The sequence below is a fragment of the Conger conger genome, chromosome 15 (assembly GCF_963514075.1).
Source record: "Conger conger chromosome 15, fConCon1.1, whole genome shotgun sequence".
Lineage (NCBI taxonomy): Eukaryota > Metazoa > Chordata > Actinopteri > Anguilliformes > Congridae > Conger > Conger conger.
Window position 1 is genome coordinate 16652648 of NC_083774.1, and position 26074 is coordinate 16678721.

A 26074-nucleotide genomic window follows, 5' to 3' on the forward strand; every position below is an offset into this window, starting at 1 on the left:
TGCTTTCTTACGCAGTTCTGGAAAAAACGGACAAGATGTATTTTCAAGATTTCCATTGGACATACTTAAAATTTACCAAGTGTAGCTTATAATGGCTATCTAAGATGTTGGCTGGTCACACCAAAAACTTTCTCTGATATAAATTCTCACAGTACTAATCTGGGCTCTTCTTATGAAGGTCAAAGGGGTTTGACTAAGTTCCAGCTGGCCACAAAATCAGCAATCACGGTAACACAGAACCAAGAGTATTACGTCTCAAGTCTGATCAATCATATCTGAATGTGGCTCAATTTGCTGACACAAAAGGCACAACCAATAAAGACAATAATGAGTAAAGGTGCATTTTTAGAACTAGGTGCTGCTTAAAACCTCCGGTCCCCCCTCTGAAAGGGAGCGCAGGGGAGAGATGAGCAGGCGAAGTCTATTGTGCGCGTTCGCACCGGGGCGAAGGATGGCCTTGGGGTGGTGACACGGGCGGAGGGCGGTCCCCCAATGGCCGGCCCTCACAAAGCCTCTCCCCTCTTTTAAAAAGCAAAAAGCCTGCTCACGTATATGCCCACCCCCCCCCCCAAAAAAAAAGCATTCCAGAAGAACAATTCCTACTGACCACGTACTTTGTGGAAGCAATGAAATGAAAGCCCTGGCCTGTGAATGGGGGTCATCTGCTCTTTAGGGTTAGGGTAACCCGCGTCCTGGGCAACTCTTAACCCTTTAAAACCTGGAGCTCCCCTCATTTGCACATGAATGGACACATTTTCTTACACAAGAGAAACTTCTGGGTTTTAGGCATCTATCTCTGGCTTTGATTGGTTTACCCCCACCCCCCTCCACCTCCCTCCTTCCCTTCAGCTCTTGGGCTATTAGACGGATTAGAGAATTAGGATTCCCAAAATGCAACATTGCACATTACACTTCTGAAGTAAAAGGATAAGTCAGCCCGCCAAAAGATTAGACGTCCCAAAGCTGAAAGGAAATGACAGCACCCAGCTTGTGATTTTGGGAGTCTCTTTCCCCCCCCCTTGTTTTGGAGCAAATAATAGCATTTTAAATGATGTAAAAGTGTATCACCTAGTCTCCTATTCTCCAATATTCCAATTCTGTTGATCTCAGTTTTCAAATGAAACTGCATTCAGTTGAGCTTAATTATATTAAAGAGACAGTATGAGGTCTCCTTGGCTGAAGTCCACACCCTCAACACCCTCATTCCCCACCAAATACCTGCTGCTACCAGTGCTGAAGTCACCATAACCAGACGCATCACCAGCGATGACCTGTAGTTGTTCCACTGGACACACTTAGATTTACCACTTTGAGCATTCTTGTAGGCAGTGAGGCGTCGCTTCGAGGCAATACTTACTTGCGATAGTTAGATGAGCTTTCTGGCTCAAGATGGCTCCATACTTGTTCTGTGCAAGGCACTGGTAGAAGCCTTCGTCTGATTTGTCTCCTTTTCTGCTCTCCACCTCGGAGATGTACAGCGAGCCGTTAGAGAGCAGGTAGACCCGCTCATTCTCAGAGACTCGTACTCCATTTTTCAGCCACCTGACATCAATGGGCGCCTCTCCGTGTGCTTGGCAGTCCAAAATAACTGGGTCCCTCCGTACCACAGTCACATCATGGGGCTCTTTGATGAAAAACAGCTCACTAAAACATAACACACCTGCCAGGAGAGAGGAGCAGTCAGTTTCACAGCACAGAGGAGGGATGGGTCATGGAGGGGTGGCAGTTACACGACTGTGGCCTAGACAAGCCTGCCCTGGAAGTAGCCCTTTAAGGTGTAAAATCACATATCTGACCAGAATGTTCCTAACTTAATATTCTAATGTTGATGCAAGTCACTACTGGTAAGGGAAAGCAATGCAGTTCAATGACAAAAACCTACACTTAAGGCAATCCCACTCCTCCCAAAACTCCTGCATATGTTTAATCCAGTTAAGCGTCTGGCCCAGGCTCATAAAGTTACTGGTTCCGAATTATCTGATTCCATGGGCAACATTTCATTCAAAAGTGGGAAAAAAGTAAAGCTGCCGACTAGTATCGATTCAAAAGTGTTGTGATATACAGGGAAAACTAACACAGAACAAACAACACATGACATGAACCTTTTAAACTTGGGGTTTCTGCAGCCTCCCCAATACCTAAAACAAGCTATGTCCACTGAACAAACAGGGCCTGGACTGACGTAGGGGAGAGTACTGTTCATATTGATATTTTCCCAGAAAAAAAGACAAAACAAGAACATGTACCCTAATAGTCTATTAGCATGGCTACGTCACAAAATCGTCACGCTTATTTAAATGCGTTTATACATCGGTTTGTGGATTGTCAATAAATAGACTTGTTTAAATAAACATTGATCGAAAAGAGAGCCGTTATTTTTTCGGCTTCCCCAAGCTTCGTTGAATAAACCCAATCGTTCCATCGTAGACACATGCTGGGGTGATGAAGAGCACGATGAACACTGAGCAGTCATTTGTTTATCTTGATTAGTTGCCAGTAGGCTACCGCGAATCCACGCTTTCCCTAAGTGCACACGTATGTAGGCTATCTTCCCTTAAGAAGTTGATTTCACAAACTGTCCCAACACAGTAAAAATAAACAAACAGCATTACATAGCCACGTGCTGTCATACCTTCGTTCTATGGCTACCAGCAGGCTATACAACACTAAAGTTCAGGCAGTGCAAAGCAATACACACAACATCCAAAACCGTGAAATGCAATATAAAGATTATTTTTTGTCTATGTTTGGGCACATCTTGTTTAAAGAGATCATAACACCATTTGTAATGTCGCGATCGTAGTCAGCATTAACTATCCAAAGACAGCACTGTTCGTGCATATTCAGGTAGGTGTAGGTTGCTATTATTCCATCGTCTATGGACCAATTTAACTTTAAAACCTATAAAGAATACGAAACGAATATATTCGCATCAAATATTCTATTGCCATATTTCATTGATACTGCCAATTGAAATGCGAAGAAATGCAATCACATATTTCCACGGCTTGTGTTCGGCTGGCTATCTCTCAAGCAAACACAACAGTCCATCCACGTGTAGCAGAAATGTTCCCAGAACTTAGCTGCTGTATTGCAACAGCACATCCACGAAGCCGAACACGCGTTCCAGGTAGAAACTGATAAACGTATAGGTTACCATTTATATAATTTGGGGACAACCCGAGATAAATCGGACAATAGATGTCCTGACCAGTGGTCAGCGCGGCCATTAGCCTACCGTGCCCTCCCAGGACACTGGACAACGATACAACGTCCGGTGTCCACTTGAGAACAATCAAATTGTCACTTCAATTTCACAATACGTTTCGTTCAGAAATGCACGAACTGCGAATCCACAACATAATTTCTGTAAGACAGTTGTAAAGTTGTGTGCGCTTAAGTGTTCTGCAATCTATACATAAACAAGCGTCAATGACATACAACGCTATGGTGACCAGGGATGCACGCATCAAAAACATTAGAACATATTTTAAAAAGTGATTAAAATGTATGATATAATAAAAATCACTTACCTGAGATTTGAAGAGATACTGCAAAAAACAGCAAACGCTGATATATTTTCCTATTAAAATACGCCATTTATTTAAATTGTTCTCGCATGCTATTTCTGGTGACTACTGCCTCTCGTTGCACTGTGCAAATTCAGGTTTCAAGTGAGAGCGCCTCAACTCCGCATCAGGGACTACTTTTCTCTTGGCGTAAAGGGACACTCCCTCCCCAAATGTGTGTTCCACGGCTTAGCTGTTGATGTTCATCCAGAAACTGACCCCGATTCTGCTTCAGCCTTCTGAGCATAGATTGCCTTTATGAAGAGAATTAGATGTGCTGATCCTGGATCAGGTCCTGAAGCGGTATTTTATCCGAATCAATGTTGGGAAGGAAGAGTTCATCCTCCAGCTCCCCAAATGACGGGAGTTCATATCACCATGAATATGTGAAATACATATCGCCCCTGTAATCGCATATTGTAAGTCGCTTTGGATATTAGCTTCTTGATTGTAATGTAGGCCACTGCAATGCGCGCTAGATGGTCTACATTGTTATATTAATAGTACTGTCTTTCAGTGGCTGGCTCAATGAGAAGCAAGTGATGAATATATAAAACATTTACCTTAGTTGATTATTAGGTCAAATAAACTTATTCAAATTTAAGAATGGAACAATATATATTTTGTTTGTGCACCTTCAAAATAATAATGTGTAATAATATTATAGCAACGACTTTGGATGAATGTAAATTCGATACAAATTAATTCACTGCATGTAACTGTGGATGTTGGGGGAATTGGGGGAGTATGGTGAACTGACCACTACACTACACCATTGCATAGTTCCTACTCTGCCAATGTCAACCATCAACTACAGTTATAGCAACTATTAGGTTTGTCCCCACCTGGCTGTATAAATGAAAACTCTCTCACCTCAGCACTCATTCTCTAGCAGTGTTCAGTCTTTATTCTGTTATGTAGGACTGTTATAGAGTGGTGTTTGTAAAACATTGGTGGCAAATGGGTTTAATTTAGGGGGTAGTAAAACACCATGTGGATTTCAAACACCCTTTAAAAGTCTTAACAGTGGTCTTAAAATATTATAGTGACATCTTGCCCTAATCAGAACAGGAGATTTGGCAAATAATCACAATCTGCATATGTCACTACTACATGTTTACTGGATGCTTTCAAATGGTCAATGGCCATGTGTCCTCTGTGCAGGATTTATAATATTCTGTAAATCTAAATCTTAGGATTCACATCTGCCCGTGCCATTTATCCATCACGCAGTGAAGTTATTTTCACATAGTATTTGAGGTCTTAATTGGAAATACAGCCATTATAATAGATTCGGTAATGAATATTGTGTAAATAGAACTCCAGTATTGTTCTCTGGGATGATGTGGAAGTCATCCAAGATTTCTCAATTAAGTTCAGCTGTCTAAAATGGTTTGAAACACAATTCCATGCAACAGTGTTTCTTAAGTCATGGAAATGGTACCCCCAATATTAAGATGACCCATTCGAAAAAGAGATGAAATTGGAGTGGGACAGCACAGATAAATGTCATGTGTTTATCTTGTTGATTTCTATTTACAAATTTTACCAGTACATAATATGATGCATACAGACAAACTCTTTCACTAATATTAGATCATTCTGTGACTCTCTATATCTTAAGGGTTGGGGATCTTTATTTTAATTGGAAACCAGCTTGGAACTGATCAATATGCTGGCGTTTTATTGCCAAACAAACTGCGTGGCCTCTGGATCAATTATTGTGGATATTAGCTTCAAGATGTAAGAGTGCATGAGACTACCGGGGTTTAAACACAGAGTGCTGTTCCATACTGGGGTTGGCACTGGGATTTAAACACACAGAGTGCTGTTCCATACTGGGGTTGGCACTGGGTTTAAACGCATAGAGTGCTGTTCCATACTGGGGTTGGCACTGGGTTTAAACGCATAGAGTGCTGTTCCATACTGGGGTTGGCAGTGGGGTTTAAACGCATAGAGTGCTGTTCCATACTGGGGTTGCCACTGGGTTTAAACGCACAGAGTGCTGTTCCATACTGGGGTTGCCACTGGGTTTAAACGCATAGAGTGCTGTTCCATACTGGGGTTGACAGTGGGGTTTAAACGCATAGAGTGCTGTTCCATACTGGGGTTGCCACTGGGTTTAAACGCACAGAGTGCTGTTCCATACTGGGGTTGCCACTGGGTTTAAACGCATAGAGTGCTGTTCCATACTGGGGTTGCCACTGGGTTTAAACGCACAGAGTGCTGTTCCATACTGGGGTTGCCACTCGGTTTAAACGCATAGAGTGCTGTTCCATACTGGGGTTGGCAGTGGGGTTTAAACGCATAGAGTGCTGTTCCATACTGGGGTTGCCACTGGGTTTAAACGCACAGAGTGCTGTTCCATACTGGGGTTGCCACTGGGTTTAAACGCATAGAGTGCTGTTCCATACTGGGGTTGCCACTGGATTTAAACGCATAGAGTGCTGTTCCATACTGGGGTTGCCACTGGGTTTAAACGCATAGAGTGCTGTTCCATACTGTGGTTGCCACTGGGTGGGACATTACTGATTTTACAGATTTAGGTCTTAATGGTTTTGTGGGGTTAAAGATCCTGGGTGAGACATGGATGTTGTATGAAATGTAACAGTTGTGCAGCATCTAACATCATAAGCAATTGGTTGGGGTAAGTGGGGAAAGGGTCTTTTTAAATATATACTACAGCTGAATGGATGAAGTTCTATATTATATTGATTAAATAACTCTGGCTGATTATAGATGCCATGCCCGTGTGGTTTTTGGGTTCAGATCCCCGTGAAGATGTCAGAAAGGGAATCCATTGCATTCATTACCAAGTTTAATCAGCTTCATGAGCTGAGACATCCTGACAAGCAGCTAAAATACAGCAGCAAAGTACATCAACTTCAGGATACATTTTTTTACATTTTATTTTAAAATTATCATAAAATGAAATCTAAATCTTTTTAAGCTCAGAATTGGCAATTGTATGTCTGTCTTATAGCCCACTGAGACAAAAAAAAAAAACCCCCAATACAATTCTTAAAAATAATAATGACAGACACTTCCAAAACAATTGTCTTATAGTTTTATCCACTGTGAATATACAGTATGCACAGTGAAATCATAGTTTGAGGATGGACAAACAGAGGGCCCTGTTCACACAAGCATAATGCTTTGGGAGTGTGAGACAGCACCTCCTAAACTGGGTTTGGTAATTATGAGGAAATATTGATGGTAGCCGAACAGCTGCCAAGTAAATGACGATATTGATCCACTACTCAATTCTTTTTGGAGGGTGACCCCTTCCCCCCCCCTCCCCTTCACAGATCCTCATTCAGCGACCGGACAATAGGCCCAGCTGTACTGCCTGCTCGAATGCCCAGGTTCACAAAATGTTGTTGTGTGCAAAGACACACATGAAGATCACAAAAAATGACATTGTCTGTTCACACATGACCAAGAGCTAAACATAAAAGAGTACATACATTTGAGATTCACCCAATCGTACGATATAATCTCCAGTTAACTGGTCTCACCATTGAATTGTCAGTATGCATGTTTTCCTGCTTGGTGACCATTAGTTGGGAATAGGACAGTGAATTACTAAATGTGCGTTAGTAAACTTGTATAAATGCACTCCAATCCCAGACAAGGTTTTTAAGCTTTTTCCCCAGTATGCTCTTCTCCTTCTCGAAGACAATATTTCTATTAAAATGTTTAGATTGTGTTTTTGGTGGACTGTGATGTGAAGCAGTGACTGTGCTCTGAGCAGACTGATTATAAGAAAGGTTATGAATACACATAATTGAATAAATCACTGCAATAACAATTAATACTGTTTTAAACTCTGTAAGATACATTCTGCGAAGAATGTATGTATGGACGTATACGTCAAATTACACTAAATGTGAATGTATACTTGTTTTTTAAGTTGCCAATGTTAACCTGCTGTTGCATAATATCTCATTCCAGATGACCATATGCTGACCATTTAGAAAATGGCAGCGCCAATAGCATCTATTTGGGATTTGGTCGTAGAAACTGCCAATACTGACCGGTTTTTGGGGTGGAAGATATAGGGTTTGAGGGTGTGTGGGTGGGGGTCCACGCAAACAGAGGTCAAGCTCCATGCCCTGATCAATAGAGTAAAAGTCATTATCATGTTCTGAATATTCCTGGGGCCTGGGGAAAAGTAGATCCGGCTCTTCCAGGCTGCGGTCCTATTGGCCGAGGACAGTGGTCTTCTGCTCTGAGAGAAGCCCATCCCCAATGACCCTTGCAGTGTCCAAAGAGCTGCATGGCCCTGAGCGTGACCTATGACCTGGACCAGAAGAGAGGGCGGTCCCTGCCCCCACAGAGTGTGAATCTGGGTGGGGGGTTGGAGATTTGGAGAGAGTGGAGGAGGGAGGGAGCCGTTGCCTGGTGGACATAATCAATAGCTTTTTAACACAGAGCATCTCTGACAGAGCTAGGCTGTCCTACTCCCGTACTCCACCGAAAAAGTGAAAGTCTCTGAACGAAAGTAAAAGGGTGCGTTCACGGAATTCATTCAGGGCTGAAATATGAGATCCTTTACACTGGGCAAAGTTATAATAGCCCACTTTAGAAGGCAGTGCTCTAATCAATTTGGGGAAGAGTTTGTTAATCCATTTTAAAGATTCAAATAATGAATCAGTGATTATAACAATTGACAAAAGTAAAACTAGTAATGTGTTTTTAAAGATGTTAATCCCAGTAGGCTACTGTTAGCCATCAGTGTAATTCTAAAACTATTCTCACGTCAATTATTGCATCACATATTGCAAAGTAAGAACAGTATATGACAGGAAAACAAACCATCTAACAGCTGAAGTACTGTTTTAGGCTACACCAGTTCCAAAATGAAAAATAGTCCAGCTGTACCCTGCCACGTAGCAGCATGTCTGCCAGCGCTACTCACATGCACAGAAATAACAAAGATAACGGTCATAGGGAAGTGAACTCGCGCGTGTTGTCTTTTTATCAAGTGACCGTTTTATCCTGGTAGTGGACACCCGATACATTTAGTACCGCTGCGCACAGCTAGAGGGATATCACGGCTACAGTGGCGAAGAATTGCGCAAAAGACAGATAAATAAAAAGCATTTTAACGCCACTATCTGGTTTGCTCTGGTATTACAGCTCCGACGGACAGATACACCTTTGCACTGTGGAATCCACTTGAAGTTGTGACTTGAAGTTAGATTATGGTATTGCAAATAAATAAATAAATAAAAATCTCCACGGGGAATGGAGCGTGAATTCATTAATTATATCTAGATCTAGATTAAGTATTTGCAGTTCCGTTCTCGTGCTATTGCTAATGACAACACAGTAGGTCTACATTAGTTTAAACATCTTCAGGAAATGATTTCCCCTTTAAACCGAACTCACAATTCGGTGTATTGTATAGAACTCGAATATACCGCTCCACCGAATTCTGTCTCACCTGCAAAATGAGAGTACAGTCGGGTAAGCTGACGGCTGATTAGGGTCGTTCAGTAGTACCAGTATTGTTCAGTTATGCACAGTTAACCGAGCAGTAAGAAAGCGTGTGCAAAAAAGAATGTCATAAAGGAAAGAAAATATATTCAGACAAGTGGAAGTCACATTTTGTTTATTTACTTTTCAAAATATGCCACCATTTACATGGGCATGCAATTTTGATGTTAAAATCTATGTTAACATGTTGATGAAATATTACTGTACAGTAACGTATTCAATTAATACAAAATACATTTCTTATTAGAATAATATGTATTCAACATATTTATGATATATACATTTTTCTTAATTTTGTCTGAAATATTAAATATATTGAACTCTAGGGCATTAAACTATATTCCCCAGGGATAAGAATATATTTCAATACATTATAATTCTGATAATCAAAATACTGTATAGTACAATTTATGATACAAATAAAGGCATTGTAATTTAACAGTCTTGTAAATTACATGTAAAAAGAAAGTATTTGCTTATTTTCAGCAATGTTTACATGTAAACATTTTATAGTCAAAATTTCAATTAAGAGCTGAGAATTCTAAAGTAAAAACAATCCTTCACTATTGAAATATGAAAACATTCATATGATAAAACATTTTAAAACTACAAGTCATAGCAAACGTGCTTCTTTCTTTAACAGCACAAGTAAAAAAGTCAAAACTTTTAACATACAAGACAGTAGAAAATAAAATCAAGGATTTAAACACCAGACAGTGTAAACATATGTTCAATTAAAGTGATAGACATCAAAATCCAGAAAACTAAGCAATACAAAAGAAAAAAACTCAATAGTTATATTTCAGTGACAACTAGTGAACTACAAACAGAAGAGGGAGAGAGCCTCCCTTTTTAGACAACTATTCAAAACCTGATTTTAATGAACCTACACAACGAATAAGTACTGAAACTTAAATGGGGAAGATCTCACTACCATTTGGCTGGTTTTTATATTTTATCTACATCTGAAATTCATGTAAACTTTGCGCACATCACAACATTATTTTAGTTATGACAAGAAGACACAGGCTAGTTGGGGCTTGTTTTGCATAAGCACTGTTTCTTGGCGTGGTGCGTCACTTTGACCTGGTATCAAATGGCAACTCTGCCTGGGCCAGCTGAGACCAGCAGCGCTGCAGGCCAGCATCACCAGATAGGAAGGGTTCCAGTCTGCAGGGTAGTCCCTGGCTCATCACCATGACAATGAAACCGCGCAGACTGGTTGGCAGCACAACGTCTGAGGAGAGGTGTGCTAGCCTACGCTCTCCCGAATCGAAAGATGACGTAGCAGTGGTCGCCTACGCTCTCCCGAATCGAAAGATGACGTAGCAGTGGTCGCCTACGCTCTCCCGAATCGAAAGATGACGTAGCAGTGGTCGCCTACGCTCTCCCGAATCGAAAGATGACGTAGCAGTGGTCGCCTACGCTCTCCCGAATCGAAAGATGACGTAGCAGTGGTCGCCTACGCTCTCCCGAAGTGAAAGATGACATAGCAGTGGAGGAAAAGGCCGACACATTCAATTAACTGCTCCACCAAAAGGGAACAATTAAGGACTACAACTAAGTAAACAGGAATAGGAAACACTGATTAAAAGTTCTATGTGACCTCTGTAGCTATTCTACTCTTCGTGCAATGTATTTCCACTGCCAGAACCAAAATTAGTTCACATTTAGTGCACAAAGGGTACTGTCCTGCAACCTAAGACACGGGAATCTTTGCTGAGGGGTCATCATCTTTAATAACTGCGGCCATCAAAAATTACCCTCCCCCCCCCCCCAAAAAAAAGAAAAAAGGCGACTTCAATCGGAAAAAGGCATGTTCTCCCGTTCATTTCTCAGGGCACACACAGATGTAAAATAACCAGCGACCTAAGTACCCGCAGAGCTAGGCCCATTTCAGAGAGCAGGCAATACAGTTTTCCCTAATGAGAGAGCAGCGTATGACAGGACAGGACTGTAAACCCGTGTTGGAAAAAGACACCGGAAAAGATGGATAAGCTGTTTGCCGATTAAAGATGATTACAAGACTGCAAGTTTGTAAGACTCCTGTTGGACATTATTTGTCGGATCACCCAGTCGTTCTGAAAGACTGGCTGTCCTTGATAGAACTGATAAACCGTAGGTTTCTACTGCATAAGACCAAATGGACTTCACCAGGTCAGCCTCTGAATCTGATACACCCCTTTCCACAGTAGACCTATTCAAAGATATACAGGCATACATTTATAAACATACTTTATGTGTATCTGCATCGATACATTCACATCAGTATACATGTGTATACATGCATATGCACATATATTGTACAATTATGAACTACACAAACACAAGCACCTTACAGCATTATGTAGTTTTTCCATTTCTCATGCTTTTTAAATATTTCATTACCGAGTCAAACTAATAACATGGCGTTAGTGATAGAAAAGGAAACGCTTGCATATGTTTGTAGATAAATCACAAAGCTCCGTGCGGTAGGACTGTAGCCAGGCCTCAGTTCTGTAAACGCTTTCGTATAAAGAAGAGACAATCAGAGAAACGAACACCTGAGTGGAGGGATATATTTGAGCTCTTCCGTTATCTAACCCATGCTCCAAAGGGGCGTTAAGAACATGCAGCCAGGGGTGATATAGCTCTGCGCTCTGGACACTGTCCCCCCCTCCTGTATTCCTCTGTTGGGCTGATCCAGGGCTGTCGTGCTCTGCCTGCGTGGGGGGGTGCAGGTGCCCAGCGCTGCCCAGCGCTGCCCACCGATAGGTGTACTCTTCAGTTACCCTCGCCGGCCTGCCCCGCGCCCCTAATCCACCCCGTCGAAGCCCTGCGCGTTCTCGATGGCGATGTGCAGCTTCTCCCTCAGATCCTCGAACGACTCGTACGGGGGAAGGTCCAAGCGGTTGAAGCTTTAGAGGAGAAATATAAAGCAGAGAAGAACATCAGCTCCAATACACAGACGCCACGCGACAGCTTCTGGAAAGACGAAGATCTGCGTTCTCTAGGGGTGTGGAGAGTCTGTGTGTATGGCGGCCTGTATCGTAGTGGTTAAGGTACATGACTGGGACACGCAAGGTCGATGGTTCAATCCCCGGTGTAGCCACATTAAGATCTGCACAGCTGTTGGGCCCTTGAGCAAGGCCCTTAACCCTGCATTGCTCCAGGGAGGATTGTCTCCTGCTTAGTCTAATCAACTGTACATCGCTCTGGATAAGAGCGTCTGCCAAATGCCATTAATGTAATGTAATGTATATTCAGCTGACTCTAGATCAGCCTGTTTTTTTTTACTTTTTAAAAAGCTTTACATAGAAAATGGTTGAGATGTGACTTTGAGTGGAGAAAACTGACCCTGGATCAGTTTTGAAATAGCACAGAAAGCATGAGCTCTGAGAAACTCACCAGGTGTGGGCTCGGGGCAGTTTGTCAGGAGTACCCCACTGTTCAATGGTAAACAGCTGTGGACCATTGGAGCCTGGTTTGGGTGAGAAGAACACAGTGGTTAAATGAGGCTTAATAAACAGGGGAAGATCTTGTGACTGTGGAGAGCAGAACTCTTTATCCCGGCGGCCATTTTGTCATACCTCAGGACAGAGCGAACGGCTCGGTTACACGTCGCTGAGGGACGGTTGGGAAGAGGACTCACCGTACAGCTCAGCGAACCCGTTCATGGGCACGCGGGACGTGCCGGTCACGAACTGGAGCAGACGAATCCGCTTCTCCGCATCCATCAACAGCACCGCCTGAGTTTCACAAAGAGCACTCAGTCAGGAAGGAAGGTGTGTTAAGGTACCTGTAAGGGTACACAGGGGCGGCCTGTAGCGTAGTGGTTAAGGTACATGACTGGGACACGCAAGGTCGGCGGTTCGATTCCCGGTGTAGCCACAATAAGATCCGCACAGCCGTTGGGCCCTTGAGCAAGGCCCTTAACCCTGCATTGCTCCAGGGGAGGATTGTCTCCTGCTTAGTCTAACAACTGTAATGTAATGAAACACGTGCTTGTCACTGGGGTGGTATTCAATACACACACTAGTAATAGGAGGGACATTGGCTCAGGCGGTAAGAGCAGTCGTCTAGGGTTGCCGGTTCGATCCCGCCCTGGGTGCGTTGAAGTGTCCCTGAGCAAGACACCTAACCCCCAATTGCTCCTGACGAGCTGGTTTGTGCCTTGCATGGCAGCCGATCGCCGTTGGTGTGTGAGTGTGTAAATGAACGGGTGAATGAGAAGCATCAATTGTACAGCGCTTTGGATAAAGGCGCGATATGTATTACTAAATGGTAAATGTTTATAATTAATTTGTACCTTTTTTGCTTGTAAAAGGAAGCAAAAAATGCCTCCCCGTGGAGGAAAATAATTTGCCACCACATCACTACAAAATACAAACATTACATTCCCAATACAACAACACTGTAAAAAGCCTGATCTCTCATGACTAACAGCTGGAAACTGCCGTGAATCACTTAAGCGTTCATTAAAGATTTTGACCGCTGCTGGAACAAAGGACCTTCTGAGACGTTGAATAGAACAGCGAGGCATCACCAATCGCACACTGAATGAACCTCACTGAATGAAAAACTCCATATAATGGGTGGCCTTCATAAAACAGGGCCGTCAGCAGCTCGGCCCTTATTCTCTTTTCAAGAGTGACCTGAAGTGAATCTGGGGCCATGCTGATCACAGACCCAGCCTTTCTGATCAGCTTATTGATCCTGTTTTTATCTTCCGCCGTGATACTGCCCCTCTAGCCGAGCAGTGTAATAAAGGACACTAGCTAAGATCGCCTGATAGAAGACAAGCAGGAGTTCCCTACTAATATCTCAGGATCTTAGCCTCCTCAGGAAGAATAATCTTGACTGTGTCTTCTTGAATGCAACATAAGTGTTCTTTTTCCACTTTTGTTTATTGTCCAGGTGGACACCAAGATATTTGTATGACTGCATAGTTTCTATTTGCTGACCAACAATACTTAAATCACTTAATCAAAAATGGGGAGACACTTAATCTTTCTCCTGTAGTCAATAATGAACTCCCTGGTCTTGCCAACATTCAAATTTCAAAATCACACCAGCTAACAAATGATTCAACCTCCCTTTTGTAGGCCAGGTCAATGCCTTGATTAAGTCAGCCCACTAAGGCGGAATCATCTGAAAGTTTTGAAGGTTACAAGATGGATGACTCTGCCTATAGTAAGCTGCATGGAGTGTGAATAAAAAGTGGAATGAAACTGTACCTCATGGGGCCCCGGTCATTGTTAAAATGGTATCAAGTCTGACAAATTAATAATAATAATAATAATAATAATAATAAACTTTCTTTATAAAGCACTAAGTGCTGTATAAAACCATGCAATAAAATTAAAGATAAAATGAAATAAAATGAGATAAAATGAAATAAAATGAAATAAAATGAAATACATGTACATTATCTTGATTTCCCATTTATGTCTGACATAAAGGCCTCACTAAAAAGGTGGGTTTTTAACAAGGATTTAAAAACATCTATGTTTTGGGCAGATTTAATATGTGGCGGTAGGCTGTTCCACAGCTTGGGGCCAGCTACCTCAAAGGCCCGGTCACCCCTCCTAGCTCTCCTCGACATAGGGACATCCAAAAGTTGCTGATTGCATGATCTAAGTGATCTAGCTGGGGAATACATATTGAGGAGTTCAGACAAGTACGTAGGTGCTAGACCATTCATTGCCTTAAAAACACATTTATCCTATAACGGACAGGAAGCCAATGTAGGGATGACAGCTCTGGTGTAATATGCTCCCGTTTCTTTTTTCCAGTCAGAAGGCGGGCAGCAGCATTCTGCACTAGCTGCAGACGGCAGAGAGAGGACTGGTCTAAGCCTATATATAGAGAATTGCAGTAGTCCAGCCGAGATGTTATAAAAGCATGGACCACTCTTTCCAAATCCTTTTGAGAAAGATAGGCCTTGACCTTGGCTATTTGTCTTAACTGAAAAAAGGCAGCTTTGACAACAGCACTAATTTGCTTCTCAAGTTTAATGGCACTGTCAAAGGTGAAACCAAGGCTTAATTAAGGTCTAGACAAGAAATATATCCATGACCCAAGCAATTGTTGAGTTGTGCAATTTAAATGTCATCCATTTGTTTGCTAAAATATGAGGTTGAATTGTGTTAAAAGCACTAGAAGACTTAAAAAACATAAACCTAACAGAACTGGCAGTTGTTTCAAAATGACTGTAGATCTTGTCCAGTATAAATAACAACGTATCATCAACTCCCACACCATTCCTGTATGTAAACTGCAGAGGATCCTGAAAAACAAGAGCCCTGTCTAGTCAGGTAAGCCAAGACATGCATTCCCTAAAGAACAGAAATGCGTCACCGCTGTATCGTTACATCTGAGAGTGTCACTTAGACACGGGGATGAGAGAGTGACAGCGCATACCTTCCAGAACCACAGGATGACGGGCTGGTTGGCGCAGTAGCCGTTCTTGTACTTGGTGTTCTCCCTCCAGTCGTTGACATCCACGTCCCCCAGGCCACACATCAGCAGCTGGGGGAGGGGGGGGGGGGGCAGAGACAGGGGCAGGGGCAGGTACAGAGACAGAGACGGGGGCAGGGAGGTCAGTCTCAGGACACTAAGAGCAAATTAGGGCACCTTGATATTGAGGGGAAGGGGTGGGGGGGTCTCACCTCCAGCTCGTTTTCATCAAATATCTTAATGAGGTCCTGAGGTATCAGCTCGTAAAAGCCCTGTAATGAGACACACAGACATCAGCCAGGAGGTCATGACTGCCCTGCCTGTTCACAAATAAACAGCACTACAGTTTGAGAAAGACTTGTGACTCCTATGCAGAGAGCAGGTCATCAACTTTCAGTTCTGTCTTTAAGAGGTTACCAAAGGACTGAAATGTAAGGCAACCGTGTTGATGTATTTTTAAAAATTAGGTTTAAAAAAATATAAAACATTCTGGGTTACAACATTGTACAAGACAACCCCAAAATCTGAGGAGGGCTGGTGGGATATACTAGGATGTGATGGTCTTTACCTCTTTGAAAGCAGTCATTTGTTTCTGTATTCGATTCACAAATCTCCACTGAATTACGAGGCTGAAATTGAGGGGGGAAACAGCAGTTGGTGTTAGGATTATGTTCGTATCTTCGAGGAAAGAAAACTACTGAGGTTATCATTGTTTATGTTTAAGGTTATAAATAGTGAGCATTTCCCAGAGGAAGCAGTGCCCTCTGGTGGTGGAGTCAGAAAGTAAAAGGCTTGCCATGTGTTTCTTCCACCCATTAAGTCAGCCAGCTGATTTTACCAATTAATTCTTCCTCCTGGCTACCTCCTGGAATTGCTCATTAGAACAATTGCTAAAGAAATGCTAATTAGCAAATCCAGGAACAAAATACTGGGAATGACTTATTTTCTGAGCCTGGATTTTCCACCTCAGTGCATTTAGTATCACTGCTAATGAGGGGAAAAAAACAACCACTTTTATGTCTTAAAACCGTTAAAATAGATAAATGAAACCAAGAACAATGGGACTTAACTATATTCTAGACAAGCAGCAACAGGGGCGTGAGGAAGGGTTGGGAAGCACACACACACACACACAAGGACAGAAGTGTCACAGTGTATGGTCAAACACACACACACACACACACACACACACACACACACACACAAACACACACACACACACACTCTCACTCTCTCTCTCTCACACACACACACACACACACACACACTAACATAAGGACAGAAGTCACAGCGTATGGTCAAACAAGCAAACAAACAAACAAACAAACAAACACACACACACACACACACACACACACACAAGGACAGAAGTGTCACAGTGTATGGTCAAAAACAAACACACACACACACACACACACACACTAACATAAGGACAGAAGAGTCACAGCGTATGGTCAAACAAGCAAACAAGCAAACAAACAAACAAACAAACAAACAAACACACACACATAAGGACACAATGAGAAGATGTGGTTCCTTTATCTGCACACAGGTGGTTGTCCTTACTGGATGTACTCGTCCTTGTTTTGGTCGGTGACCACGATATCCGCTCCCCCAGGCTTCAGGTCATGCTGGTGAGTCTGACCGGGCAGATGGAGAACACACACGTTCATATTCAACTTAAGACCTCATCCTCACGCAAAACTATCCACAGAAACTCAACCACAACAATGATCACAAAGGAAAAGATCAGCAAAGGAGCTACAAAAAAACATCTTTCCTTTACATGATATATAGTCTATATTTTAACTATAGAGTACTCTTCATAAAGAGTTTGAGGATTAATGCAATTTTGCAACAATTTCTCTTTTTCACATACAAAATGGAATACGTAAGAAATGTAATATCAAAATAAAACTAATTAGCATTTGTGTTAAAAAAGTTACATTTTCCCATATGTATTAGTTCACATACATTTCTACAGATGAAAATGGCCAAAGAAACAACAGAAGAAAGGGCTTTTAAGAGTACTGAACTTTTTTATTTCAGCAGAGCGTTTCCAGAATGTGTGCCAGTACTATGAAAATAACAATCTTATAATTTAATTCCGAAACTGTTGTTTGATGATCAGCAGGACCCACCTGTCCAAAGAGCTCCTCATCAATGGTGAACCTCAGGTCCAGATCTGTTGGGTCATTCTCCAGAATCCACTTCAGGGAGTTGAAGTACTCACTGTCCTGAAATTTTAATGAAATATTATCAATATTTACAGTGACAACACGCACATTACATACGTTATTCTAAATAGCACCCGACAAATGACTAAACTGGGATTATGAGCTATACAAAATGCGGTTTTCAGTACACATGCACAATGTACAGGCTGGAAGTTTAGTGCAATAGAGAACTGTCACTCAAACCGGGCTGGTTTGATGGGGTACAACCACTGCACCCATAAGCATGGTACGAAACCTGAAAAGCTTCAGTAAATATATGCACCTGTACACCTTGATTATATGTAAAAATAAAAATATAAGAGAACCTACTGAATGAATATAAATGTGCACACGCTGGGGTGTCTCGGTGGCGCAGCCTGTAGAGCACTGACCGCATGCTCATTGCGAGCCGCGACGCCGGCGGTTCGAATCCGACCGTCCGACATTTGTCGCATGTCTTCCCCTCTCTCTCGCTCCCATTCTTCCTGTCTCTCTATACTATATACTGTCCAATAAAGCTGAAAAAGGCCTAAAAAATGTGCACACGCTACATTTATACACGGGTGTAAAATGGCGTCTGTGCTGCGTCTCATACGCGTGTAAAATGGTATCTGTGCACACTCACCACAGACTCCATGTCCTGCAGAGTGATGAGCTTCTGAAGCATCATCTTGTAGAAGGGCCGGATGAAGAACGCTGGGGAGAGGAAGAAGAAACCACACTCACAACAGCACAAAGCAGAGAGAGAGAGAGAGAGAGAGAGAGAGAGAGAGAGAGAGAGAGAGGGGGGGAGAGGGAGAGAGAGAGAGAGGAGGGGGGGGGAGAGAGAGAGAGAGGGGGGGGGGGAGAGAAGGAGAGGAGAGACAGAGAGAGGAAAAAGGAGGTCACACATGCTCACCATCCAGCAGCTTGCTGTGATAGACCGCCATGCCAGCCACTCGCCCGATGAACTTGAAGTAGGACAGGTGGTCCTCGTTGCAGAGCCCGGAGTTGGGGTTGATCTGCAGTGTGTAATTATCCCTGTGAGAGAAAAGATGGGGCATGTGAGGAACAGCTGGGTCGTGCAGCACACACTAAAGCACCCCCATACTGGGCCTGCCTAGGCTCCGCCCCGTTCAGGCACTGCTTGCGCATGGATGGGCCCCATGGTCTGGTGTTGAGTCCCTGCTCTAGTGCATGGATGGGCCCCACGGTCTGGTGTTGAGTCCCTGCTCTAGTGCATGGATGGGCCCCACGGTCTGGTGTTGAGTCCCTGCTCTAGTGCATGGATGGGCCCCACGCTCTGGTGTTGAGTCCCTGCTCTAGTGCATGGATGGGCCCCACGGTCTGGTGTTGAGTCCCAGCAGCCCCAACCAGCAATGTGCAACTGGCTCTGGGCTCACCCAGGACAGGGAGGGTCTCAGGATGACAGCACCAGCTAACATGCCAGCAACCCCTGTTGGATATGCAGCTTAAAAAAGTCCCCCTTTTCAGCTGCATATGCTGTGTCCACCTGCAACTGAAGTCTGTTTGGAGACAGACTTGTTGTGCCTGGGCAGACTTGTTTGCAAACTCTGTTCTGATAGGCAGCAGCGCTTGGCATGCTTCATAGAAGAGCACACGCTGGTGAGAAGGTATCCAGACCAGAGAGAACAGGGGGGGGAGAGGCGTGACGCTCAGGGACACTCACGTGGCCGAATACTCAAACAGCCCATAGTAGGGGTTGAACATCTCCTTGGAGATGAGGAAGAACCACTCCCGGGCCACGCCGCCGTAGTCCAGCCCCTTCTCGCCCTCGAACTCGATCCACAGCCGCGCCTTCAGGAAGTCGGCCCGCTTGATGGACACGATGCGTCTGTAGGAGTCCTCCAGCACGGCCGAGCGCTGAAGCTTCATCTCGAAGCGGTTGGGGATGTCGGCCTGGCGGGAGACAGCCCAGGTGGGTTAGCGTTACCCCCTGCCTTTAAATGACATGAGCTGGACCTGTTCACACGTCTGGGGGAGGAACACTCTCCTGTGTCTTTGATGATAGGAGTATAAAAGGCTGCAGCTCCTCAGTTAACTCCATCGTTCAATTTGCTGAACTAAACTCACATTACTGAGTCTTGGCCACACGCACACCTTGTGCTGTATACTCCGTGAGCACTTTATTAGGTAGACCTGTACACCAGCTTGTTAATGCAAATATTTAACAGCCAATCATGTGGCAGCAGCTAAATGCTCAAAAGCAGAAGACAAATAAGTCTAGCTCACCGGTTTCTTCAGCTTCTTCCTGAAGTACTCGTACTTCTGCTTGTAGTCTCTCGAGTAAGGCACAGCCTGAAACAACATGAGTCCAGTCATAACAGAGCCGCTAAAGGCAGAACAGGGCCCTGGATTGATTGTGCTCTTAACACACTAATGGTTTAACCTGACTCCAAACGGAAAGAGGTCTGAAAGTAATGAGCACAGATTAGTCCTCGACATAAAGCCAATGGCCTACCCTGGTGTTGCCGTTTCACTTCTATTTAGAGACCATCGTCTCCAGACGGTCACATTCATTGATTACTCTCACTCCCATTCAGAAACGACTCAGAGGTACCATCTCTGCATAACCCTGATTAACTCTTAGTCATAGTTAGCCTTGCGGTTTAAAACATTACAACAAATCAGTTTAATATACTCACTGGTCCAGTTATGGCTGAATTCTGTAATCTGGGGTCATCCCATTGAGTGGCCTTAGTGTCTAAAAATACATTTTATTTTCATCAGCTGTTTTTCTTTTTCATTGGATATTTTTAAGTGGTTACATAACAATGAGAATTAGGGCAAACAGGCATCTCGCTAAAACACTGCAAAAGTGAAATGCAGAAGATAAGACTGAACATCATGCTACAGAGAAGGCAAAGACTGAGAGAGCACCGTGTAGAGAAGCACGCCATACATACTGTGATCTATGTAGAACATCCTTCCATCACTGTGAATCCTCTCTTCCCACCCAGGCTAAAAGAGACACGACAGGACCGTTATTCTCCTCTTTTTCTCACATTTTTACACAAGATTGAAAACAGATGAGAAGGGGTTTCTCGTTGTGGTTACGTAATCAGGTTTCATCATTTGTCTTAACTGCACAGAGAGAGCAGATGGGCAGGATCGGATTCTTGCTGGAAGATCAGTGAATACTGCTGGCCTTTTTGCTCTCCATTACTCAAACTGCTGATCAGTGCTGCGCTTTACTCTGACTGGCTCTATAGAAGCGGAGCAGTGCTACTCTTTACTCTGATTGGCTCAATGGAAAAGGAGTAGTGCTGCGGTTTACTCTGATTGGCTCTATGGAAGCTGAACAGAGCTACTCTTTACTGTGATTGGCTCAATGGAAGCGGAGATGTGCTGCAGTTTACTTTGATTGGCTCTATGGAAGCTGAGCAGAGCTACTCTTTACTGTGATTGGCTCAATGGAAACGGAGATGTGCTGCGGTTAACTCTGATTGGCTCTATGGAAGCTGAGCAGTGCTGCGCTTTACTCTGATTGGCTGGAAGCTGAGCGGTTCATTGGGTTCTGCTGCCATCAGGGGCGGCTCTAGAGGTGCTTACAGGGAGTGGCCCAAGGTCGTTTGGATCCAGCGAAGCTCGCCTTCTCACACTGACTGGGATTTTCAACCTCGGATCGTCCTGTTTATGAAGGGAAAGAGGAAAAGGAGTGAGACAGAGGCCTGAGACCAGCGGAGGTCTCTGCCCTGTGGGTACAGACCCTGTTGGGCCTACACCGTCTCCACAGACGGGGGGGAGGGTGGGGCAGCTCACCCAGGTTGTGGTTTTGGTCTTGTGGTTGATGAAGAAGGGTCGGCCGTTGGGCGCGCTGCGGATCTCCCATCCCGTGGGCATGCCGTCGACCTTCGGCAGGGGTTTGGGGGAGTGCTGGGGGGAGGAGCGCTGCGGGGACGTGGCCGGGGACACCCTGGACTGTCTGTGCCCCGCGGCACTCTGGGACACCGCCGGAGTCTGGGACACCGCCGGAGTCTGGGACTCCGCTGCAGCCGCGGCCTGCGGGCCCTCCGAGGTCGTCTGCAAGGACAGAACACACCGCAACATGGTGAAGAAGAGTGTGTGTGTGTGGGTGTGGAAGTGTGTGTGTGTGTGTGTGTGTGTGTATGGGTGCGGGAGTGTGTGTGTGTGTGAGCGTGTGTGTGGGAGTGTGGGTGAGAGTGTGGGTATGTGTGTGTGAGTGTGAGTGTGTGGGGGGGGGGGGGGGGGGTGTGTGTGTGTGTGTGTGTGTGTGAGTGGGTGTGTGTGTGTGTGTGTGTGTGTGTTTAGGACAGAACACACCGCAACATGGTGAAGAGTGGGAGTGTGTGTGTGTGTGTGTGTGTGTGTGTGTGAGAGAGAGTGCGTGTGTGTGTGTAGGACAGAACACACCGCCACATGGTGAAGAAGAGTGAGTGAGTGCGTGTGTGAGTGTGTGTGTGTGTGTGTGTGTATGGGTGCGGGAGTGTGTGTGTGTGTGAGCGTGTGTGTGGGAGTGTGGGTGAGAGTGTGGGTATGTGTGTGTGAGTGTGAGTGTGTGGGGGGGGGGGGGTGTGTGTATGTGTGTGTGTGTGTGTGTGTGTGTGTGAGTGGGTGTGTGTGTGTGTGTGTGTTTAGGACAGAACACACCGCAACATGGTGAAGAGTGGGAGTGTGTGTGTGTGTGTGTGTGTGTGTGTGTACGCGTGTGAGACTGTGTGTGTGTGTGAGAGTGGTTGTGTGTGTGTGTGTGTGAGAGAGAGTGCGTGTGTGTGTAGGACAGAACACACATGGTGAAGAAGAGTGAGTGAGTGTGTGTGTGTGTGTGTGTGAGTGTGTGGGCGTGTGTGTGCGCTCGCCAGTATGTGTACGTGTGTGTGTGTGTGTGTACACGAACATGCGATCATGTGTCCATTGAAAGCAGGTCATATTTTCCATTATGAAGAGGGCCCCAGCAGAGAGCACAGATCATTTATCCAGCAGGGGAGTTCAAACTGCATAACTCAACTTGTTGAAAGGGGAGTAAAATCAGCATGAGAAAGGGGCACTGCCATCAATGGAGAGCTGGTGAGTCACCAGTCATGTGTCTGCTCATTAACTACTGGGGAACATCAAGCGCCTCTACGCAAGCCTCACAGGGTCATCACAGAGTCCTGATTGGGCGCGCGAGCCGGGTCAGGGGTTACCTGGATGAGAGGGCGGGTCCAGGAGGTGGTCCTGCTGTTGTGGTTGACGAAGTAGCGTCTGCCCTTGCTGTCCCTCTTCTCCTCCCAGCCCGGCGGCAGGCCCGTCGAGGTCGGGACGAACTATCGACCGCGGGAGGGGACGACAGAAACCATCCGCGTAAGAATGCGCCTTGGCCTAAACATAGCCACACAGCCTCCACCAGAGCATTCCCCCCCCCTTTTCCCCGAAGTACTTAAAATGGCCTCCCCAAGGGGTCGCCGACACGCAGCTACTGTTCAGATGGTGAACGGAATGCCACGGATTCGGAGTGCGAAAGGACAACACAACCCGGGCAGCTATGCAGCGGTCTGGGAGCAGCGCACCGCTGAACACCAATCTGGGCGAGTCTGAGGCCTGGATTCAGTCAACGTTCCCGCTCAACTGTTTCTTGCGACGGAATAGAAGTGTCAACTTCATTCCAAAGAAAACATGGCCTGACGAGAAAAAAATTTTTTTAACCCCGCCAAACTGGTTCGGTGAAGAAAAACACAGACGGGAATTGAATCGCGGGTCACAGATAAGGACGAACGTCGATCGAATCCAGGCGCGAGTCTCACTCATTGGTCGGGATCGCGGCAGGAATGCTGTGGTGTAACGCCGCTGCGGAGGCCGGACAAGACAACAGAGCTCAGGGAAAATATTCCGCAGAGCTAAACACGGACATTCAGAGCGTAACAAGCATCTAAAGACCGCAAGGAGCCAGTTTCATGAGCCTGTCCGATAAACTACACAGCTCCTTTGAAGATCCGGCCAGACAAAATCCAGACTTCTACTTTCCAAGCAAAATTCCCCGTATAGCAGCCATTCAAAACAATAAATAAATAATTGGGACACACTCGCTAAACAACGTTGACATCTGCGGCATTTGCACTAGCAAATTAAATAAATACACGTGTAGAGGTTTAATAAATGCCCTGTGGGTCTCCCTGCACAGTGACAGTAGCGGTGAATAATCAGGGTGAATAATAAGGATGAACACGCCGTGATAGAGGCGCGTGAGACACACACCACAGGCTGAGTGGGATGCTCCTCTCCTGGCTGGCTTTGGCTGCTGTTCCGGCGACTGGGCTGACCCTGCAGCTGCTGAGGAAACAGAACAATCAATCTTAAAGCAGGAAGGGGCTCATATGCATTTCACACTGCTACAAGGGCCTAATTTTAGCCAAGGCAGTATATCACCGCTTCTCATGTTATCCTGAGTCTCCAGGTCTGGCTGTCACAACTTGGGACCCACATGAGAATGGTAACATTTTAGAAACCCCCCCCCCCCCCCCCCCCCAAAAAGCCCCCCAATGTTAAAAATGTGAAAGCAGCACAGGACAGCAAGCGGACCCCGCCCCCCGCCCCCCGAGAAGCCGTGAGCACAGCGCGTGTTTGCGTTTACCGGGAGAGCAAACGTAAACGCGCGCGACAGCAGGTGGAAGTGGAAGCAGGAAGACACCGCGGACGCACCGTGAGAGAGGCCTGCCGGGAGACATGCACAGGCTCAGACGCCTGCAGTCCAGCCAGATCGTTACAGATGGCGTTCATCTCGTCCGTGATGAGCTCCCAGCTCTACAAACAAGCCGTGCGCATTTCCTCAGTACCACCACACAGACGCACATGCAAACACACTGCTAAACAAAGATGTTATCCAAATCTTCACAGTTCAGCTTCGCCTCCTGGGATACTTTGGTGAACCCTCAGAGGCTGATCTTTGGAAAGGTCTCCTTTAAGACAACGTTTAAAGTTCTTGCTCTCCTTAAACCAGCACAGGCTGCACTTGGTGTCATCAAACAGTTAAAAGATATGCATTCTGCAAACTTACCGCAGATAAGAACAGATACACGTTTAACATGCCACTCAGTCACGCCTGTGAGGCTCTATCATATTCGATCAACGTACATAAACTGGCGAAGAAGTCGAACAGGAAATACCACCTTTAAAAGATATAATTAAAGCTCAATGCTGAAAAATCTCTCACAGGCAAGCACAAATAGCACTGGTTAGACTCTGCAGCAGAAAGACAAACACTTAAACCAAAGAACAATGACAAATGACAAGTGGAGTTAAACGTCAGACAGTAGAGTGTGTCTTTGAACAGCATATGTGGCAGGACCGGTATTGTGACTAGGCGCACTCATTTTTTTTATACACACCAATTTTAGGGTAGGACTAATAACAGGGTCATGATTAATAACAGGCATACTTGGTTATGGAGCTTTGTCCTGCTGTGATGCTGTGTACACTGTACAGCCGGGATGGGTGGGGTCCATTCGGAAGACTAACCCCAAATACCCATCTCTCATTAGCTACTCCCCTAGTTAACAGAGCACATAAAGGCTATCTGCGATGGCTGCCAGAAGCCTGGTAGCACAGCCCACTTCCCCGGCAGGTTACAGGCTAAGAAAGAAGCAGACAGTCAAATCCACACATATCAGAGGCCATGCACACTACAATGCACACTACAGCTCTCTCTCCCAAATCAACAGAGATCCTTCCAGCGCCAGGACAGGCCCAAATATGGAACTGAGCATTGGCCATTGCAAGGGAATGTTGGGTGTGGTGCGGGGATTAGCCAACTGATGTGCTACGTGTAAAGGATTGGTACAGTGAGTGCCTGTGATAGGCCTGTGCGGAGCACTGTTTGTACAGCGGGCTGTGATTGGCTGCTCTGACCTCTGAAGAATCCCGCTGCAGGCTTTCCACAGGGTCGGTGATCTGTCGCCGGGCGGTGAACGCGTTCTGTGCCTCCATTTGATTGGCCTGCCTCCGTTCTGCTTCCTGTTCACTGTTCCTGTAAAAAGAACCCAGGGAACAGGAGTCCAATTAACCTTGCGCAAATAATTCTCTGAAATACTTCACAAACCTGCAAAATATTCTTGGGGAAGTGCAGAAAGTATTTTCACATTTTCCATCTAGAGAATTTTTGAAATGCTGTAGATTTCAAAAATGTATTTGCCCCAGGCCACACAGACGCACGCACAAGCACATGTCCACCCATGCTCACACACCCACCCACAGTGATATCAAATGCTCAGTTAAAATTCATACCATGGGTGTGTCAGTGCTAAACCTTGCATGCCCTGCCCCCCCCCAGGAAAAAAAAAAACATGGGAACTGAACTGTCTCTGTGACTCAACCAGTGCAGCTAAGTCTATAGTTGTTTTAGAGAGAGAGAAA

At 45.1% G+C, this 26074-nt stretch overlaps 2 protein-coding genes across 6 annotated transcripts in view; both read right to left on the reverse strand.

Moving 5' to 3' along the window:
- Window positions 1-3600, reverse strand: part of LOC133111929 (protogenin A-like) — a 36326-nt gene extending 32726 nt beyond the window's left edge. Inside the window, exons 1-2 of the mRNA XM_061222568.1 lie at window positions 3534-3600; window positions 1358-1660 (exon numbers count right to left, since the gene is read on the reverse strand). Of these exons, the coding sequence (XP_061078552.1) occupies window positions 1358-1660; window positions 3534-3600 (370 nt within the window). The remainder of the gene's footprint in view (window positions 1-1357; window positions 1661-3533) is intronic.
- A 5569-nt stretch (window positions 3601-9169) lies between these two features.
- The window catches only part of LOC133111153 (E3 ubiquitin-protein ligase NEDD4-like), a 39268-nt gene continuing 22363 nt past the window's right edge, over window positions 9170-26074 (reverse strand). For 2 of the 5 annotated variants that reach the window (XM_061221307.1, XM_061221303.1), the window contains 20 exons: window positions 25571-25688; window positions 24365-24466; window positions 23921-23995; window positions 22873-22992; window positions 21488-21748; window positions 21278-21355; window positions 20632-20686; window positions 20371-20429; window positions 19958-20023; window positions 19395-19624; window positions 18624-18745; window positions 18351-18421; window positions 17651-17746; window positions 17076-17149; window positions 16078-16138; window positions 15722-15781; window positions 15474-15581; window positions 12703-12799; window positions 12459-12531; window positions 9170-11968 (listed from right to left, as the gene is read on the reverse strand). In XM_061221307.1, coding sequence (XP_061077291.1) covers window positions 11866-11968; window positions 12459-12531; window positions 12703-12799; window positions 15474-15581; window positions 15722-15781; window positions 16078-16138; window positions 17076-17149; window positions 17651-17746; window positions 18351-18421; window positions 18624-18745; window positions 19395-19624; window positions 19958-20023; window positions 20371-20429; window positions 20632-20686; window positions 21278-21355; window positions 21488-21748; window positions 22873-22992; window positions 23921-23995; window positions 24365-24466; window positions 25571-25688 — 2029 coding nt within the window. In that variant the 3' untranslated portion in view covers window positions 9170-11865. The remainder of the gene's footprint in view (window positions 11969-12458; window positions 12532-12702; window positions 12800-15473; window positions 15582-15721; window positions 15782-16077; window positions 16139-17075; window positions 17150-17650; window positions 17747-18350; window positions 18422-18623; window positions 18746-19394; window positions 19625-19957; window positions 20024-20370; window positions 20430-20631; window positions 20687-21277; window positions 21356-21487; window positions 21749-22872; window positions 22993-23920; window positions 23996-24364; window positions 24467-25570; window positions 25689-26074) is intronic. The other 3 variants (XM_061221304.1, XM_061221306.1, XM_061221305.1) reach the window with 3 other exon arrangements.